This window comes from Bombus impatiens, unplaced genomic scaffold, assembly GCF_000188095.3.
Source record: "Bombus impatiens unplaced genomic scaffold, BIMP_2.2 scf_0027, whole genome shotgun sequence".
Lineage (NCBI taxonomy): Eukaryota > Metazoa > Arthropoda > Insecta > Hymenoptera > Apidae > Bombus > Bombus impatiens.
Window position 1 is genome coordinate 1,890,749 of NT_176446.1, and position 21,469 is coordinate 1,912,217.

Sequence of the window (21,469 nt, forward strand, 5' to 3'; positions counted from 1 at the left end):
TTGGGAATAGTACGTTGTATCATGCCGATGATAGTATTAAAATACGCTGCCATAAGTGTTTCACTGTCGCAATACTTTAATAAACTTTACTTTATTTAACGTTACTCGCCATAAGACACATACGGAGTTCTGAAGGTCATAGTAGCGTAAGTTAGTTTTCATAAATTAAAATTTGGTAAAAATTAATTGTATTTTTCTAAGTCACGAAAACGTATTGCGACGAAGAATAAAGTTATAACTTAATTAATTATGAAATTAGAGTGACGATACTTTTCAAGGTTAAGATATACATATATATGCGAGGGTGTGTGTGTAAGTAAATTACAGTGCTGAAAATTTTATCTTATATACACCATTATGATTTTTAATTCGTCGTATGACGCGAATGAAATGACAAATTTATAATAAAAAAAAAAAAAAAAAATGAACCACAAAATGAAAAGAGTGAAATATATTCAATTTGTACTAAAAGCATGTCCTAATACTTATGACTGACAGTGTAAAAGAATTAAAATGAGAAGTATATGTAGAGAGATATTATAATGTAAAATGAAGAATAACATTTCATCTGCAGATTTTATAAAACGTCGCAAAAAATCCCTAAATACGTATCTTTTTAAAGGTATAACATTTTGAAAAGATATGTAAGATATAGATAAGTCAATATCTCGTATAAAATTCTCAAAAATTTACCGCTGTATATTTATAAAATTCCTATGAAAAACTATCGATTGGACATTTTCATAATTCTGGTAGTTCTAATATTGAAGTTTATTGTAGCACGTCGAAGCTCGTTTCTGGTAACCGAGGTCATGGATTAATCGGAATTCCAAAGATCCTCGTCTATTTTAAAGAATAATTAGCGATTCTGCCAATCAGCTGACTCGAGACTTGTACTCGAGAAAAAGCTGCAAAGAATAAAATACATCCAGTGATTCCTTATCACAAAATGCAAATTAGATGAGGATAAACAAGTTCGAACAAACGAACAAGTATCTGTAAACTAGTTAATTTTATGCCAAAAAATATCTATGCTATTGACTGTAACCGGCGATCTTTGCGGATTTAATTGTACAAAAATGATTACCATGCGTCTTTCGTTATCATCGTCAACTACCCTCTGTAAAAAAGGAAAACCAGATAAGCTTAATGAGTTTTGTGTAATCTTAAGATATCGAATTCGCTTGATTAACTTACATTTTTCATCATGGGACATGTTTCAGCGTCTGTTGTTATCACACGTTCCTTGCCATCAAGTTGTGGTTCTCTGAAAAAATGCAGATAAATTTACACAGTGATAGCTGTGTTTTTTTTTTAAATATTCGATTTTACGCAAATAACGTGTAATCGTAAAAAATATTCTCATGTCTTCAATTATGACATACTCGATTTTCTGGAAAGATAAGGACCAAATAAACTTACAATAATCTCTGCTGTTTAAAATATGTAATTCCTACAACTTACTGACGATTTTTATCGCAGAGGATATTTGCACGTTTCTAGTTACGACACGTTCCTCGTTATCAGCTAAGGTGTCCTGAAAGTAAAACGAAAACCAAACAAAGTTGGAAGAATTTTAACTCGATGAAATATTCAATCTTCCTTCGAGATAGTATTTTTAATCATAGAAAATGTCTATACTATACTTGTATCTTACAATCACATTTTTGATTCTTTGATACGAGAAGACTGCATAATACTTGACTAATCTTTTCTTCTTGAAATATTCAACATATGCGATTAATTCGCGTGTGTCCTTGTCGCTGCAATTCTATATATTATACAGAAATTGCTCACGCACTCTCAGTTATTATATATCCGCTACCTCCGACTAAAGAAAAGAAAAAAAAATGAATAAAGAGAATCAGAGAAATCTAAAACAATCTTTGTTCTATACAGTATCAAATACATGTTATCGATTTATATTTGCATTTTTAATCCTGTAAAATATTCACACACTTGCATCTACCATGCGTCTTTCGTCGCTTCAATTCTTTAAACAAAGAGAAACCTTGTTTAAAGTAATTTTTATTTCTTAAAATACACGACGGACAGCTCCGACTGAAATTTTCCATCTTCCATCCATTTTAAACGACGTTAGAGAATATTAACGCATTCGCGGTTATTACGTGTGCTTTCTCATCATCTTCTACTTTCTGATAAAAGAAGAAGTAGGAAGATATACATATTAAACTCAGAAGAATTTTTCCGCCATGAAATATCGAATCCACGCGATTAACTTACACGATCGATACGATATAACCGTTTCCCGGAACTTGGCTCGGTATCTCTTGATTTTTGCCCGCTATAGCGGCTCCCTTGCTCGTTCTGCCCGTCTTTAGTCTCTGCTATTTCTTCTGTTGGTACTTGGGTGGCGACGCGCGACCAACACGGAGCGGATTCTTTTTAACCGCGAGCGTAAACCGAGTCGCCGTGGAAAAATGCTGTTTGCGGGCTGGCCAGGGCCGTATCCGTGTGCCGTTCATCGACCCGTCGACACATATAGGGACGAAAAAGCACACCAGAACCGTGGAAAATCGTCGACACGGGAATAGACGAGTTTCTGCGGCTTTGAAACCGAGTGCGAGGGGAGACCAGAGACGTTGACCGCGAACAGCTAATGATCCCCGGTGTATGTACGGAAAAACTATTACCCAGAAGTTCCTTCCTTTATTTGTTCTGTAAAACACGTCGACCTGAAAGATATTTCCAGATAGAATATCAGGTAGGAGAAGTTCAGTGGGTCTTGTTTTCTGGATACAAGAATCGATATAGTGCACTTGTACTTTTAATTTTCGAGGATTACAAGCTTGAAACGAGGAGTAGACTTTGTTGAGATTATAAGGTATTGAGGTCTTGTCGAGAAGTAGAGATAAAACAAGAGGCGACACTGCCGAGAAAGAAACCACATCCAGATAGAGACGAAACGATATAACTAATTTAAATGTCCGCTTGGCGAACTTCGTTAGTGGCCGGTAACTTGTGGTAAAATTCTCTACCAATCTCCACCCGCGGCAACTTCCTCGTGGTAAAAGGATAAGAGATCTGGTAATCGGCAGTGCCAGTCGGCTGTAAAATTCATTGAACTTGAGGATATTTATGGCAAATGAAACGAATGCTTGTAAAAAATACTGTAAGCGTTAAAAAAAGAAGTCTTTCAGGGGGAAAAGAAAACTTACGCATCAATGTAGTTGAAAAGTGTGTCTGTAGGAAGCCCTGTACGTGCCATCTTTTAGATAGTTGCAGATAAAACTCGATCTTCCATTTATTCAGATAGATATGTCGGATTAAGGTTGGAATTTTGGGCGTTCGATGAACCTTCGCTCAATTTACCATCGCGGATACATGTTTATTGGTACAAATGTTTGTTGGTACAAATGTGGACACTACAAGAGGCTATAAGTAATAACGGCGATAGGATGGTTGAGATGTTGATGACAACGAATTCAGGTTCGATAACGAATCCACGGTCCACGGGATGACCGTGCGATGTGATACACGTATAACTCCACGTACAAGTAAAACTTATCTGCATGAACTCCAAAAAAAAAAAATCCAAGTGGAACTGCCCTTATATATTCCTCTCCCCACCTCTCGGGTTAATCTTTGTTTTTAAGGAGAGCCATATAATCATTCCATACCTCTGTCAGGTCTCCCATGACCGTGGCTACGTCCAGTGACTCGCTATGTCACTTCGAGCCCAAACCCATTGTCATAAAATCGGATTGGAACATTAAAACTATTTCTTTTTTTTTTTTATTATTTAAGTGTAGCTATAGTAAAAGTCTGGACTGGGGTATAGGGATTTTCCCAATATTCCAGACGGGAAGTCCTGATGTCCTTTCATCTCCTTCAGGTATTTGTGTATTTTGTAATATATTTGCAATGAATTATTTAGAAAGCTATAAATGTATTATGTTTCTTATTTCTAACTTTTTAATTTTACACAGCTTACATAAATACTTAGGAAACCATTATGGGTAAATGCTAACACAAAGAAACTGTTAATCAGAGGATAAGGTGAAGTAAAGAGGCACTTTGTATATCGGCTCGATACACGTGCCAAAGAAAAATGACGTAACCGCGACGAATTGTTCTATTTAAAAAGAAAAGCAACGACTGTCTTCTAGAACGAACAAAGACGAATCGAACAACTGTACGTCTCTCTTTTATCAATCGAATTCTTCTTAGATTAAATAAAAATAAACATTTCGTGACTGATCGACAAAGTTTCGCGAACAATCGCAGAACAATTTTTTCCGGTCACTGGTTTACGCAATTTCACCTTCTGCGATTTGTCCTCCGCGACGATACATATCGAGCATGCGAAGTTCCGCGCAAAAACCACGCGAATTCAATGCGAATTTGATACGAACGTTCGCGTAAGACAAGAGGGGGAAAAGTAAAAACGCGAAAATTTCCCTAAATGTCAGTGCAGAAGCACGGAGAAGACAAACAATCGCTGCTTATCGCGCCTTATCAGCGATTGCTTGGAAAAATAACGATCTGCAGATAATACCGATCCTGCGAAAACGCGTTTCTATATCTGGGGAAGCGAGAAATTTTAAGCTCTAATTAGGGCGCTTATCTGCTAAGTTGACTAATTCCACAAAGCAAAAAATAGAGAAAATTGATAGAATTATATAAGAGAAGCGTCAATCAAATAATTTGGCACTAAAATTTCAAAAATTTCACAAGTCGTGTTAATCACTTTAACCTATGAACGACTGCAATTATCGTTGCAATTGTCGAGATTTCGAAATTGGTAGATTATATGTAATTTTTATTCATTTTAAAGTGGGATATTTAATTTAGTTACTCGATTACCAGTAATAATACAATCGTAACTTTCGCTGTTGTTTTGAGCTACAAAAATTAAGAATAGAACGAAACAGAAAAAGAATGACTTGATAATAGAAAACATTGAGTTAATACATAATAACAGACGTGATTAAGGAGTATTAATTTGCATATCTAATTTTTACGTAATACGACTGAACTGTGATGGAAAAAAATCGCGATTATAGTAACATATGCGCTCGAGGTTACCATAATATAGCACCTAATATAAAAAGCATAATTGTCGCGACAATAAGACCACAACGATATGTTATTAATACCGAGTTATCGCTTCAGAACGAGACAGAGTTCAAAATCCCTTCAAATGGTTAAATGTCACGAATTCATAAAAATTCTGTTTCACTTTTGAGTTTTCTTAAATTCACTGTGTTCTTCCTTCATTTGTTTCAACTTGCTTTTTATCTTGCGACTTATTTTCCAAGAATAAATAGATATCGAAAACAAAATTTGAGATTCCTTCAAATCACCAATCGTAAAGAATCTGTAAAAATTCTAAAATATCTACTCCATTTTCAATGTTTAGAAAGAGCAACAAAATGAAATTTTGCGCTCAAAACTGAATGAATATCTTCTTTCCTCTTTTGTCTTAATTTATTCTCTATCTAACGAATTATCTTTCAAAACGAATATTACAGACAGAATTGAAATTTCGATAGAGCATTCATAAAAATTCCACAAATTCCATTCGATGTTTCCACTCTTGTTGCTTTCATCGCCTCAAAAGAAAGAAAAACAATAAAAAAAGTAACAACAGTTCAATATTCCTTTTCTTCTTTTGTCACAATTATTTGTGTATTTAACAAAAAAAAAAACTCAACGAAATACGTGAAATAATACATTGCAATAATCGAAACAAACCAAAATAAGAAGAAGGAGGGAGCACCTGCAAATTTGCACACATACTACATATAGCTTCTACAGAGATGACTAATATCCGGTCGGCATTCTTTGGTTTGTATGTGTAATCAGGTTTATTTCGGATGTTATCAAGGTAATACGATAGAAACAATACTGTTTAAAAGTGTTATTGCTCGTTATCTGATCAATGTGTTTACCTCGTGGAATGTACATACATACTACCCCACTCAAAAAACCGAAATAAGGCAGACAGCGTCTCTTGTGCAATTACATAATCTACGTATATATTTATTATTTTGTCTAGCGCTACACGACCTAAATCTGTGAAACTCTCTCGCTGATCTTTGCCCTTGGATGCTAACGCAGCGACTATCCATTCATTGACATCTAAATTGATTACAAAATATTAGGGCTGAACCTGTTGTCCTCGACATTGATTAGGTATAGGAATATGTATAGGAAAAGGGCGACAACATCGCATAATGAATTTAATTGATTTTGAGCGATGAATAGAATATTCTAAGTTACTATGCTTTTATGTGACGACTCTTTAATTGCTACTGATTACGAAATTCCTGGAAGAGCCTCACGTAGTTGGCGTTGACTACATATGAACGTAATCAGCCGCATGATTGTTACCTTTCAATCATTTTTAACCTAATATATTAAATTTAAATGCTGACTCCTTCATACGTATCGATTAGAAAATTTAAAAGAAGGATCATATTTGATCATTATATTGTTATGTAATGTTACTATAAGATAGAAGACGTTGTCCGAGAATCATTTGCAAAATTTCACTGGCAAAATTTGGTACTTCTTACTAATAATTTTTAATAATAAAGTTCCTGACATTTATCGATTCAGAATTCTCGAGAATTTCCCGGCCATTCAAGATATGCATGCATGTATATACGCTTGGTATATACTAAATACATGCTAAAGGATATAGCGAGGTTGCAAACTTAATCAGATTTGAAAGAACACGAGTTTTGGTCGCCGAAACAGGAATTTCAATTACCGAGATAAGGTGCTCGAGTTTCGACAAGAACGTAAAGTATCGACTCACTCAGAGCTATAAATTTATTTTGTAGCTGGAGGAATATTTTTATCAATTAACTATAGTAGTATTATTAATATACTTAAAGTAGAAATTGATAAGGAGTTGAAATAGTATGATCTTCATGGAAGATTACAAGTACAGATTGTAAATATCAATTCAGAAATAGCCTTTAAAATCTGAAATTTATCTTTTTTTTATTTACGACTTCATTAGATGCATTACTCAAAAAGAATATAAAAATTGATCTGTTTTAAATAATCCTTCGTAATAAAACGAATATTAAAGATTACTTTCATTTTTTACTGTTTACAAAATTTCAGGGAATGTCTCTTTTTGATCACCGTAATCTGAAAGTTATATGCAAAATTTCGTGAACAAATTGCTACTTTTATAACTAATGATTAATAGCGAGTAACATATTGCAATTTACTTTATATCATTTGAATGGCGATTTCTTGACATTCATCGATTGCAAAGTTCGAGAGACTCATCAGAACTTCTTGCTCGTCATTGCTTAATAGATATCTAAATAGAGAATTTCATAATTTAAACTGAAGTAATTTGTAATACCGAGACGAATATCGTCATTTACTTTGCCGTTTTCAAGTACATAATTTGCATTAGAAAATAAAACTACAAAATATATAATCAATGAGAACTAGACTTAAAATTCTAAGATACATATCTGCCTATTTCATTGCTGTTTTGCATAAATATCAAATTTCACAATCGCTTGCAAAAATAGGTACATATTTACATAGCCAATAGCAAAGTTCCAAAGACCTCTTTACATCACGGCTACATGCGCGTAGAGAATTTATTTCGTGAGAATCAACCTAGTCATCATCAAGGTTTTTTATGATTCTTATATATACATCGTTTGATCGCTGTATATTAAATATCCGATGCGCTTGAATAACAAGCGAATGAAGTATTACGAATGCAAATCAGAACGACCACAATTTAACGAAAGATTATCTATCGTCGAATCGCCCACTAGTTTCGAGAATCGTTGACTGGGGTTATTGGCGTCTAATTTTTCGCTCACCCACGTTTCTTGATAGGAAGATACGCTAGAAAAAAGTGTAGATAAATGGAGTCCAAGTTTCGCCGGAACCTCTCATCGTTACATGGGCCAACGTCCATACATAAATGCGATTACTCGATAGGAAATTAGAAAATTAGCGGACTTCCGTAGGATTTTTTTCAAGTATCCTACTCGAGTACACCCGTGTATCGAAATGGAAGAAATATACGTAGCGAGGTCGTAAAATATTAGATTGTGTACCTAATAAGTCAATTCCCATTCCTTTAAAAAAGCCAAATTCAAAGATTGTAATTTTTATGTACAACCTAGAGAAAATTATATTTATATATGTTTTCATGTAAATGGGTTAAGTAAATAATTTGTTCTGTTTTTCTAGTGATTACTATATAATCTCAAAAAAGATTCTGATACATTTAATTTTATATTCTGGGAATTATTCAATATGAGTGATACAGTAAATAGTCTGAAATGTTGTACGATCTCATAAAAGATTCTGATACATTTAATTTTATATTCTGGAAATTATTCAATATGAGTGATACAGTAAATAGTCTGAAATGTTGTACGATTTTAGTTTCTCAATTCCTATCATCGTCAAGAGTCCAATGATGTGTCATATAATCGGTATTTCCAGGATAAAAATGCTAAACGAGTCACAATTATTCCTTTTCTCAAGAAGAGAGTTTTTTTTTTTAATATACTACAGAGGAAGAACTGCTTTCAAGTTGACATCGAACAGTCTATAATGATGCTCTAAGTATGTTCTTATATCCCAAACTACAAATAACTAAAATATCCCAAACTATTAAGTGAAAAAGGTGCAGTCAAGTACCTATAATATAACGTTATTAGTATATAGTATTATAAGATTATAGTATATAGATTATATTATCTATAGTATAAGATTATTCAGCTATTGACGTTAAAATAGGGCTGAAACAATAATTTAAGACATGTAAGAACATTAAGCAGGTAGGAACCTCATTCAAAACATCTGTCAACTATTTTTCTCATACTTTATAACCTTACATCCAAAATCCTTTTACCAGATTCGTACAACGTTAAGCGCGTCTACCGACTAATTGATTTATAACCTTATTATATCTTTTCCACCAAATATTTATGAAAAAATATTTATGGAAAGTATGAATATACCATTGTATTTATTGCAGCACTTACATACTAATTAATTGGATCCAAGTATATTAAATTTCATACCATTTGAAATTTTTATATAATTAAAAAATTTAATACTATAAAATTGAAATATATAGAAGCTGACAAAGAAAATCGTTTAACTGGAAGATAAGAGTATTATATATAATTTTTACGGCCACTCTATATATCGGTCTACTAACCGATTTTTTACAACCTCACTATGTATGAAGTATTCCGCCTCCACTTTCCTACTATAATCACGCGAATAGAGCGTGAAAACTGGATACGCATCGTGAGCGGATGCTTCGCTGTCTACACTTCTATAATAACCGCCCATGTGATTTTACCGTCTCTTCTACCTCGCTTTACACTGCTACTAAGCCAGAGATCAATGAATTGTTACATAACGTTAGCGTTTATCGGCGTCAACGACACAATTTTTCGTAGTCAAGAGCTAACATACCTCTTCGAAAAAAACTGTGTCTCTGATAACCGACGATTGGCAAAATAATGACTTGCTAATATACTCGATAATTGAATCAGTATCAAGTCCATTAGTTTTTTGATTTATGCATAAAGTACGCACATTAAATTGAGAAGCTTCTTTCAGTATAGTTTAAGTATTCTCTGACGTTACCACTCTTTTATTATTTTATAAATGTTTGGCTTGATTTATATTAGAGTATGGTTACGTAATATGACCTCCCTATATTAAAAATCGTATCGCAACAATTGAAAGTGTGCAGCGCAAATTTCTTACACTTGCTTCGTGTTATACCGTTTCGCCCATGTCAACCTATTGCCATAATTACGATCCTATTATTGCTCACTTGGGTTTAATGGCCGCTCCAACAGCGTTCTACCTTAGCCGATCTCTTGTTTATATACACTGTAATCAATCAGCTGATTGCTTCTCGAGATATCTGCACATGCTCGATTTTCATATCTTCGCACACTGTCTTAGAAGCCATACTTTTTTCAAGTTGGAAACACACCGAACTTTGTACAGTCAAAATAACTGTTTTAATCGGATTTGTCTATCTGCAAACCGTTTTTGTGATGTGCTCCCTTTCGTCATTCAGACGATTTATTACCTCTGGCGTTATTTAATTTATAATACAGGCTTAACTTTACGTTATGATATAAATTTATATGATACTTAATGCTGAATTTGTTAAATCGTATTATAAGCCTAACTTTACTCTATGTTAATGATAATTGTTTACGTTTTTCAGTCAAATTTTCAACTATGATGTTGATATATGTTGATACTATAATAAACGATATTGCAATAGGAAAAGAAGTAGAATAAGATAGAAACATAAAATGTAGAAGATAGGAAATAGAGTAAGAAGGTAACTGACTCCGCTTCATCGAGTTTGTGTTTCTACATAGTAGTTGGAAAATTTATTAGTTTTACGAGTTGCGAAGAAAGTTGTACTTTAGAGGTATGCATTATACTTGAAAGGCTTACTCGAGAAGCTTCCTTGAGAAATGTCATTCAAGTATTAAGCTTCCCCAGGAAAGGAATCGAAGAAATTCGATGGATTTCGTGTTTTTTCCTAACGACGGAGCTTTTTAATGAGAAAAGAAATTGGAGACAACATAGATAACGGTGATACATTTGGATGGCAAATGACATTGATACGAGTCAATGCCATATGGCACATTCAATTCCAATACTTTAATAAGCACACTTGTGGTGGACTTTATACCGGGTCAAAACTCTGATACATAATTATAATTACGAATTTTGTAAGCCACAAGGCGACCCATGGCTTTCACTCACGAGGACACGTGCTAGGCTGTCTCGTATTCGTCACGATCACATGCCATTACCATATTCGAATCACGTTTACAACTCCGTGAAATAGTTAACCTTTATTCGATATAATTCACAAATTTTCCTACCACCGAAGTAATAACTTCATCACTAAATAAGTCTGTACTATACTTAAACTATAATAAATCCATATCCTTTAAGCTTCGTCTTTCTTTAAATATTTTTTTAAGAAGGACCAGGTAAACTTCACTATCCCCAATAGAACGAGCTGCAGGTCATATCTAATATTCCCTTAGAAGTCCCAAACAAGGAGCTATTGTTTGTTGTTATTTCGACATTAAAAGAGTTAACGTCTGTGTTCTACCTTTTTTCCGAGACACGTCCGAATAATTGCTGCCATTGCCGTATTTTTGTAATATTTCTCCGTGAAAATTTTACACAATATTCTTCGAATGTCATACTTTAATGTACTATTGGTTTTAATAAAGAGATTTTAACTGTGTCGTCACAAATAATTCACAAAAACATGCCTTATTTTTGTACGAATTAACCTTAGCCCCCCCACCCTTAACCTACGATTTACGTTTGAGAATTTTGGGCCGAAAATGTAAACAAACTCGCGCAGCCTTCAAGCCATTCGCACGACTTGTGTAGTACGTACTACGGGCTATGCCCGTAATATTTACGTTTGGTCCGATTATCTACTACGGGTTATGCCCGTAATATTTACGTTTGGTCCGATCATCGTACTACGGGCTATGCCCGTAGTTGTAGGTTAAGGGGTTAAGGAACATTTAATTGAAAAATGAAAGAGTACGTACAAATACTTTCTGTAGCTACTGTATGACGATAAACAGACCGTAAATACTCATGCATTTATGTGAAACTTAAATGAACTTATGCAGAATTTACATAATGTGCGAAACATACAAAGTGTTAGGTAAATATTAGGCAAAGTATTCTTTGTACTATCTGTCATCGATCCATCTTTTTATTCGTGTCCATAAAAATATGAATTTGCTCGGCGTCTAGCGACGAGCTAACACCGGCTTCTCCTTTTGAAGCATCTAACGAGGGAATCACACTGTATAATATGTCAATACAGCAATCGGACGCATCAGTAAATCTGTTCCCAATCTCTCACCTTGACACAGCAACGAAAGTTATTAGTGACGTTCTATGGAGGTCATCCAAAGGGCCAGAACATTTCGAAAGATCATGTGGAAGCCTCATGATGTAACTACGTGACTGATCTCGCGTTTACATTTAAACGGCTCCTTTGTTACTCCACATATGCTCTGGCGTAGATTCTTTTAAGATGCCAGCCAATTGGTTGGGTCACTTTCGGAACTGAAGTGAACGACCAATCAGCTGTTAGGCTGCGGTACGGTTGCTCGAAGGAAACGTGAGGTCGCTGCTCGTGCTAGCTTCAACGATGCGCCCCGCTCCGCCTGATCATAGTCGTTGTTTGTGTTTTGTCGTGTTCGTACGAAGTGATGAGCCGTGCTCCGACCGGATTTAGTTGTTCTCTAACTCTCGACAGAGGAAGCATGCGACTTTATTGATCTGTCGAGGGATATAGTCGCTGAGGCAACGAAGGATGGGCATATTCCGTGAATATCCGCTCGTTTTTAATCTTTACAAGAAATATAGTTAAACGTTCGACGAGGAAAGGACGAAGAAACCGCTGGAGGAAAATTGTGAGTGGGTTATATGGACACCGATAACGCTCCACGAAGTTCTACTAACTCAACGTTCGTCTAAATATTGCCAACGATCCCCGAGGTGAGTCAATAAAGTCGCAGAACTTTCCAGGAGAATATTCGTTTAATTCATTATTCCCCACCGTTCGATAATTCAAGCGTGGTCAATTGGCCTCATGGTCGATCACAATCACGCATCGTTTCCTCTCTAGATACAATTATCTAGGTAACCATAGCGTACATCGTCAAGGGCTAGTCAACGAGTTTTTTATCCCTCTTGTTTACCTTGTCGCGCTAATCAACCTCATGTATGTATCCATGGGAAAGAGAATTATCGAGAAGCTTCGTATTATCACTCACTAATGTATAATACATTGCGTTCCTCGAGTTTCTATTACCATAAGCTCACAGTGACGATTGTTATCGACGTATCGATTCGTTCAGCCCGTGTTCGATAGGGTAATCGGCTACGCGGACATTTATACAAATCGAGGGGGTTTATGCGTCAGCTTTGAGAAATTTGCACACGACGGAACGCACGTTCGCAGTACCCTTGAGATTCGCGTTCACTGACTCTATATACCTACAAACACGGCCAATTTACCGTGATAAGGGGCGCGCGGGAGTGATGCAGGAGAGGTATATTATGATCAGTCAACCGATCGGCGAGTGTGTCATAAAGTTTGTGTCGTTGCAAAACAGTGAATCGTTCCGTAATATTTCTTTAGTCCTGCGCCCATCGACAAATGAGAATCTTGGAATTTCGTCTGGAAAGTACGATCTTAGCCGATTTAAGGAGCATTCGGACGATCGATATTATTGTCAATATTTAGGTTTTCAACATTATCGTACATAACAGGTGGTTCTCTAAATGGTCAATATATATAGGCAGTACAATGTAGAATCTTTGAATTTTAAATATCGAAATAATATTGACAATCGCCTAAATGCGCCTTAAGGGTCGAAGTTGTTTAACGCCAAAGTTCATTTTTTCTTTTTCGTTGTCGAATTGTTTTTCTTAACGTTGTGGATGAATGAAAGTTTCCGAGGATTCACTGAATATTTTTTTCACTACTACTTCGTCACCTAGATTCCGCAATTTTGCGGAATATCAAAGAAATTGAACTACCTATAACGTTATTATGATAAAGTACATAATATATATGTTGCTTGGCTATTAATAGGCTACCGCGCTCTTGAGTTTGTGAGTACTTCAGGTTTTTTAAGAAATAGAAAACTGAACAATTTGCTCCAATATCTAAATTGTACTTGCTAGAAGAGAAAGAAAGGTATAAGTTTTATATTCAAAAGTGCAAGAGTTTATTATTGTCAATATTTCTTATAGCATGTTTGAAAAAGTCATTTGATTTTTATTTGAGTTTTGTCTTGGTTTACTTATATTACTGGAAAGTGGAAGCGTCTCTTTATTGCAGCAGTTCTTTTAATTATAGAATCTAATTAGAAATGGAAGAAATAGCGATGGCGAAAGTATTCAGCAAATTCTTGCAACTCCCTTTCATAACTACGACGTTGGAAAACAGAATTCAGTAATTGATTAAAAATAGTTGTAAATGTAATATCACGTTAATGTAGTATTGGCCCTTAATGGGTTAAAATAAACGATTTGATTGGTGGAGATATTAGTCGAGATATTCGTTGAAAAAGCAGCTCGAGCTTTAATCTCGGGTCGCAAGGGCTATCGAAACGTGGCACTTGTCTCTTTTTGCCACTCGGCTTTGGTAAAGTCGAAGGTCTGTTCAGTGCAGATCGAAGAGTTCCTTCGCGATTCTCGTCCCGAGCAGAGGTTCCAGAGGAAAAGAGGTAGAACTTGCGTCCGAGACCATCAAAGTTTTCATTCGCGACACGAGATTCTCGGTTTTAAATACTAACAAAAATTCGGCTCACGTCGAACCATGAAAGATAATAATGTTGTAATTGCCATTTTACAGAGAAAATTAACAAATAGTGCGAACAACAGTCTGATCGAATCATCGGAGAGTTGAAGGAAGGATATCTGGAGTAATTTACGGTTGTTGTTTCTACCATTGTGATAAGCGAAATGACCAAAGTGTCAGGAATGATAGAGACGGAAGACGCCGTCGGCAAGCCAACTCTGGTACGACGTATGTCCAATATGCTGAAAGGTAAGGGAACCTGGTTAAGTTATATTAATTAACAATTTTAAGATTAATCGCTTTGAAATTGCAAGGCACGATCGTATCGCATCGTTTCCGATAATATCATTGTTAGTTTGTTAATAGAGCCTGTGTGAGCTTATATATTGTTTTTATTCTCAACAGATGGAAGTAACAGTGGACCACCGATGCTGTTTCGCCATGCCTCAATGCAGAAGATTCGCCATTGCTGCCAAAACTTAAATCTCTTTCCATATCTGCTCTACTCCTTCGGTAACTCGAAATCGCATCCAGTTGCACGAAAGGTGCACCATTGCCTTGGTCAGTTCCTTCAGCTCATCACCGCGAGGATCTTCTTCCTATGCAGGAGTTTCCGACAGTCGCTGCTACGCGGTATTCGTTCGAAGGAGTTTGAAGTAGCGGAGCCACCAAAGAGCGTCGAATTTTGCAAGTTGACGCCACGATTCCGAATGACCAGGCTACAGAAACGAAAACAAGATAGCTGCCTGTTCTTGACCCTAGCTGTATACTTCGCCCCTCTGCTGTTGGTTTTCCAACTGATCGGGCTGGCCAGTGCGATGGTCTTCGAAAAATACACGCCCGGTTTCATTTTTCTGTTCTTCGCCCTGTTGTTCCTCGGATGCATCTCGCTCAAGATTCTCTTCCACGAGAGCGCCGAGGAGAGCCGTAAAAGTGTGAAAATCAAAATGCAATGATCATGTTCCGGTTGTCGTTGCCATCACTCTGCGATCAGACTGTTTATCAGATAATAGACCAGAGAGTATTGAGAGTCTCTTTTACAATTCCCCATTGTCGCATTTGATTACTTAAACGACGCGATGCCAGATAGAGCTTACATATTACTTCTGTATATCGCATGAAACTAGTTTGTCCATGCTTGTTCATACCCTTTTTTTTATTCCCTCATACTCTGCCTTTCTCACTCTCTCTTTCTCTCTCTTTTTCTTCCTTTCTCTCTTTCTATAATATACATATGTATGTTAGTTGCCCATCGATGGCTTTCTAGTTAGTCTAGAATTTCGAGTCGATTGGTTCGCAAGTTCCATGTTTTTTTTTTTTTTTTTTACATTTCGTTATTATCGGACTGATACATGTAATCGTACGCGTAAGTAACGTAGTTGCAACTTTAGAGGATAGACAGTTTGTAACCACGTGCTTCAGATTACGAATACGGTCTTTTTTTGAAGAAGTTCGTACAACATATGTATTGCTTTTATCTACGCATAATCTTTATTCTTCCTTTTATTTCTCTTTTTTTTTTTAACTTCTTTTCGTTTTCTCGAATTCCAACTTCCGAGAATTACTTAGCATTTCATAGGCGCCATATGAACGCTATGTACACATGTAAATGAAATGCAATTTACGAGTTACCTGGATAATGTATCGCGGTTCACCTTATCCTCTACGGCAGAAGACTGAAAATCGTTTTAACTTGTATATAAAAGAGGAGAAGATATATATTAAAATATACTATGTTATATATGTATACATAATGCGAGAAAAAAATGATTTATTCTATATCGTAAGGTTATATTAGCTGTCGCTCGTCAAAATGACTTGATGTGTCCACTAAAACGAGTTAGGGTAATCTGTGATCAAGTGGATCCAAGTGTATTTTTCGCGGCCATTCGCTATCCTACTTACTTAAGTACGATAAGGAGACATGTAACTTTGATCTTTTTTTTTTAAATATACATTACATCTTACATAAGACGTTGTACTTTTCTTTTTTTTAAGATTGTACGCATTTGCGGTTTAATCTATTTTTATCGTCAATGAAGTAAAAGTAAGAGGAAGAAGCAAATGTACATGGAAACGTCAACCAGACTATTGTATTGCTTTCCAGCGCTCCCATATGCTTTCGGCTGCATATCAGCAGCGTGTGCAATCACACGGGCGACGTAACTTTGTTCGTGCACGCTATGAAACAAATGTGCAAACGGTCCTAAATGACAAATTTTGTCGATTAATTTACTAATTATCGCGTTACTTTTTTTATACGTAATATATAAATCATCGACGCGTTATACCTATTGCATAGACAGCGACATCACCGCCTCCGTGGTAAGCTTCGTCAGATATGATAGTTGCCTGTTGACTGTACGTATACGCGGTTGTATTTTCTTCGGAAGGATCCAACCTGACGGCGGAACCATTCTTGAGCGTGTACGCTATGTTATTCGGCCCCCCTGTACTGTACGTCAGCGTTGTATATGGAATTCCATCGTGCTTGGACTTCTGAGATATACCTGTAAGACGAATGAATTATTAATTCATATTAAAATCTCATTTGAAATGTATTTAACATTAAAGTTTTACAATGCATTTCAGTAGCAAAGTTTAATTAGTTTTAACAAACAAAACGATTCGTAATATCTTAAAAAATACTTTGCCACAGAAATGAAATAAAGATTCATGAATATAAACAACGATTCTTTCGTTTTTCCTAGAAATTTAATGGATCTCTTAACAATAAAGGAGATAAAATTGAGTCGGAAATGGTTTAAGAAACGCAACAGGATTTATCAGAAATACCTAGAATGTGCGAGCCCCTATTGCTGTAGCCATTAAAACTCATAGAATGAGTATGATCGCTGGTCACAATAATAAGAGTGTCTCGAGTGTCAACCATACCCAAGGTCTTATTAATTGCGTCTGAGAACCTAACAGTTTCTAGCAACGCCTGTGCAGCGTGGCCACGATGATGAGCATAATCAATGAGCCCGCCCTCGACCTAAAAATTACCATTTAATATATCTATTCAAAACGACATACTTTTCTTTAGTCTAATAAATATAAAGAAGATAAGAACTAGACCATAAGAAGATAGCCATGTTTTGACTTTTGTAAGATCTTCAAGGCAGTCACGGTCATCTCTTCAAGACTTGGCTGTCCTTTGGGACCTTTTTCTCTATTCCAATCCATACTGATGTGGCCATTTGCAAAAACACCCAACAAATAATCAACTTTATCAGTATCCACGCGAAACAATTCTTCGTTATTTTGAACGATCTTGAAGGAAAGATTTCTAGCAGCTTTGTCCCGCTTCCATTCCTCTATTAAATCTCTACCATCGTTTCTTTGGCCAGCCCAATTGTCTATAGGATCGAATTCAGTGCCTGTGACATTGGATTTCAACATTTGTCTACCTCCTCCCATGATTACCTAAACCAAATACACTTCTAATTAAAATTTCTCGTCGTAATCTTCATTTGTCGCTGTCGAACGTTTCAAGCAACTGTACTGAAGGAAACAACGAAGAATATACTTAACAATCTCTTAAATTGAAGTGAAACATTTTACTGAACAATCGCGATATATTATAGTTTGCCTTGATATTTTTCCCTGGCTGATCCTCCACGAGTTGTCTGGCGATGTCTTTGCACTTTTCGGCGGTTTTCGGCATTGTCGACTCGCACTCCCATTTTCTGCTCGCGCTGTGCGCGTACAGGGGTGCCGGAGTCGCATGAGTCACCCTGGTGGTTGTCACGAATCCTGTAAAAGATCACAGTTTAGATTAGTTTACTCTTAATTTAGAATCGTTAAACGTCCAAAAGATTGAATTAATCCAAAAACACAATACATATTCGAGAAACTCTTCGCGATAAAGAAATAAATATTTTCCAAAATTCTTAGCATTTTGATTTATGATATCCATCCACGTGGATAGAAAAATCTCCAGATATATTAAGAAGCGACTTATCGCATTCCTACGATCTCAAAATTATTTAATCTTTTCCCTCCGCAAATTGTTTCACTTGAAAAAGATAAAAATTATGAGTGCCAAATCTGGTATTATAGAATCCTTCCCTAATGCCCGATCATTAAAAAACTAATGAAAATATTCTACTGTCGACATTAGAAGCGCGATTTATCGACTTACATAGTAACGTCATATTCATTAATAATATTAGTGGCATTTATATATGAACGAAAAGTTGGACAACAGCCTAATATGACAACTTATCGTTTACAATCTTGGCATTTGTTATCGCTGACCTGTGTCTTTGCCAGCCGCCTGCGCCCACGAGATTATAGAGTCCACGTGGTAGTCAGCATTCAAGCTTGCAGAACAATTATTCATTGCTACGTTTGCATCCACGCCGACTACGTTGTAATTTGTCTTCACTCCGCCGAATAGAGCTGTTGCTGTCGAAGCTGAATCTGGTACTTGCTTGTCAGTATTGTACGTCTATTTCAATATATTTTAATTTCAATTTTATTTTAATCATATTTTACTTTTAATACTAGTTACTTATGTTTCTATAGCTACAGAAGAATTTTCTATACGTAGAATATATGCTATAGTATAACATTTTTTCTAATTATTTGATTACAGAATTTTCTATATGAACGATATCTTCTATATTATAAAATCTTTTATAATCATATGATTATAAAAGAGTTTTTCTGTATGTGCATAGAATACATTCGACATTATAGAATTATACTACGATTATAGAAGATTGTTGGACGTAGACCTTAAGAATTCCTATATGAGGAAAACTCTCCCAAGACAATTGGCTGGTTTCACCAGCACGAAATATTCTACTAGCGGTAATTGTATCAGGACTCATGCCATCGCCCACGAAAATGATCACATTCTTCGCTGTATTCACATTCCATTTGTACGATAAAGCCTTCTCCAATTCTCCGTCAGCTAATTCCCGCCAATGTTTAGTATCTGAATACCGAGGAAGTAAGTGATTCATTAAAAATTATGGAACGATTGAGCCTCGCTCCTTCGGGAATCTATGCACGTATACATGCAGTCGTGGGCAGAATAAAACGGGCACTTTTTAAAATAGAATAACTTCTTCAAAATGGAAACAAGCGACTTGATTTTGTTTTCGACCAGCTAAAAGGACTAGTTTACTAGATGAGGTGTAAACAAATTTTGAAGACATTGATTTTTTGAAAATTGATCGGAATCGGGAAGAAAAAGAGCTAAGGTTACTTTTTTACCGGGGTCTGTAATGAAAATTTAAACAACAAATTTTGAAGAGTTATATCAGTTATATACGTGCTGAAAATTGCTTGCTTCCGCGTCGATTGACTTTGATAAAATTTTTAACACATGACTAACATAACTCCAACTAATATAAAACGTGTTGTTTAAATTTTGATTACAAGCCCAGATAAAGAATGCTGTAAAAAGTAAGCTTTACTTTCTTCCTCGCAACTCCGGCCGATTAGAATATTCTGAATTTTATTATACGTCATTTAATTATTCAATTAATCGTCAACTAATTCTTTCAACTACTCCAAAAAAAAGAAGAAAAAAGGAAAAAAATCAATTTGTTTGGCCCAATTCTAAAACAGTTATTCTGTTTTAAAAGATACTCGGTCAATTCTATCCACGATGTACGTGCGAAACACTTACACTTTGTATACTGATAAGATATGAAATTGACTGCGAACAAAATTTTATATTCTGACTGGAGAATCATCGTTGCTATGCATGAAAATGATTGTAAGCGCCTGAGATGAATGAGAGGAAATGTACGGAATATAAAGAAGCTGGAGAATTTTAAAGATGAGTATCATTTCGATTATGTTGTCATCGGCAGAAGTCGGCTGGTTTGATAACTAATGAAAGGTCACTGATGATCAGAAAATAAATACATGCACGAATTGGAAATCGATGAAATTATTATACCTTCTTTGAGCGTGGTTCTAACGATCCCAATGTGCAAGAAACTGATGTATAACGTGACAAGCCTTATTTTTATCATATCAGTGAGATACATTGTTGATAGTTGGGTGTCACGTCACGAAAGAGACGTTGATAGGTGTTCATGCTAAGAGCGACTAAATAAAAGAGCAATGTAAGTGTATAATTACCTTGTTTGCTTCGGATTAGAACGCTCTCTATTGGGAAAAGACTGTATTAAGTCGATCATGAAGAACTCTGTTTTATTTTTTCCATTATAAAGATCTAGATTATCCTAGATCGTAGATCGTTGACCGAAGATTGATAGAACAGAGAATGATCAGGAGAATTTAATATAGGGTATTTCCAATTTTTCGGGCAAATTACAGGGACATAAGTTTGTAAGTGAAAGTGAGAAGAAAATAATGTAATGTCATAATAAGAGAAAAAAGTGAGTATTTTCTTAGAAAGTTGCAAGCAAATATTGAATGCAACGTAAAATATATGCTTGGTGAGAAAGATGAAATCTAAATAGAAATACTTTTACATATTTCAGGTTAAACTTGACGATCTTACAATTACAATTTTGTAATATAATATTTGCAAACAAAACTTCATATCTTTAAGTGAAAATTATTTCCCTGGGGTTGGCTGGGGAAGTTGGAAATTCCTTAGATTGGCGTAACGAAAAAATAGGAAGGGGTTAGCTAACATTCACTGTAACGTTTTATTTGATTTTTGTTCATATTCGTCGTCTATTCGTACAGATCGTAACACGTCGCGTAATACAATCCTTGTAGAACTCTCTTCCACCTCTTCTCGCGTGTCTCACATTCTTAACGAAACTAAGAAAAATAGAATCGATAAAATCTACCATTTCAAAATGTCTCTCCACGCTCTTTTCGCCCTTGTTAGCTCGACGTCTGATTCTACTTAAAAAACGCACAGTAAAAAAGAAACCAGACAATCTACAAATCTAATTATCGAACCTCACTCTATCCAAGTCTTCACGCGTTCAAAACGATATCCATTAAAGGATTCACGAAGAAGCAAAGTTCCATTGCGTCTTATTTATTATTACTCTAATATTATTATTCTAATCAACCTCTTATTGTAATTAGTTATATAAGTCTGTAAATTTTGATTTTTCAGCACACGGAACCAGCTTCTTGTTCTGATGAATCCTT

General features: G+C 35.5%; 2 protein-coding genes and 2 long non-coding RNA genes across 7 annotated transcripts; 1 reads left to right on the plus strand and 3 right to left on the minus strand.

Moving 5' to 3' along the window:
- Positions 1–450: 450 nt before the first annotated feature.
- On the minus strand, positions 451–2,700 carry LOC105680833. Of its 2 annotated transcripts, XR_002946835.2 has the most exons (5): positions 2,245–2,700; positions 1,469–1,537; positions 1,342–1,393; positions 1,088–1,265; positions 451–908 (listed from the first exon to the last, which is right to left on the minus strand). It is a non-coding gene; the product is annotated as an uncharacterized LOC105680833 (long non-coding RNA). The 2 variants fall into 2 exon arrangements; XR_002946831.2 differs by having other exon boundaries at positions 451–1,265.
- An 8,853-nt stretch (positions 2,701–11,553) lies between these two features.
- On the minus strand, positions 11,554–12,165 carry LOC117151812. Its single transcript, XR_004461948.1, has 2 exons — positions 11,915–12,165; positions 11,554–11,837 (listed from the first exon to the last, which is right to left on the minus strand). It is a non-coding gene; the product is annotated as an uncharacterized LOC117151812 (long non-coding RNA).
- A 53-nt stretch (positions 12,166–12,218) lies between these two features.
- On the plus strand, positions 12,219–16,115 carry LOC100749982. 3 transcript variants are annotated; one of them, XM_003484920.4, is made up of 3 exons: positions 12,219–12,555; positions 14,423–14,617; positions 14,774–16,115. In XM_003484920.4, the coding sequence occupies exons 2-3, from the start codon at positions 14,533–14,535 to the stop codon at positions 15,322–15,324; spliced, it is 636 nt and encodes a 211-aa protein (XP_003484968.1). In that variant the 5' UTR covers positions 12,219–12,555; positions 14,423–14,532; the 3' UTR covers positions 15,325–16,115. The 3 variants fall into 3 exon arrangements, with proteins under 3 accessions (XP_003484968.1, XP_003484967.1, XP_024223800.1); XM_003484919.4 differs by lacking the exon at positions 12,219–12,555 and adding an exon at positions 13,119–13,247; XM_024368032.2 differs by lacking the exon at positions 12,219–12,555 and adding an exon at positions 13,812–14,294.
- Positions 15,677–20,460, minus strand: LOC100749624 (alkaline phosphatase). The gene is made up of 8 exons (XM_003484916.4): positions 20,289–20,460; positions 19,111–19,313; positions 18,629–18,821; positions 17,961–18,124; positions 17,447–17,794; positions 17,165–17,363; positions 16,660–16,878; positions 15,677–16,574 (listed from the first exon to the last, which is right to left on the minus strand). The coding sequence occupies exons 1-8, from the start codon at positions 20,377–20,379 to the stop codon at positions 16,402–16,404; spliced, it is 1,590 nt and encodes a 529-aa protein (XP_003484964.1). The 5' UTR covers positions 20,380–20,460; the 3' UTR covers positions 15,677–16,401.
- Between the last annotated feature and the right edge of the window lie 1,009 nt (positions 20,461–21,469).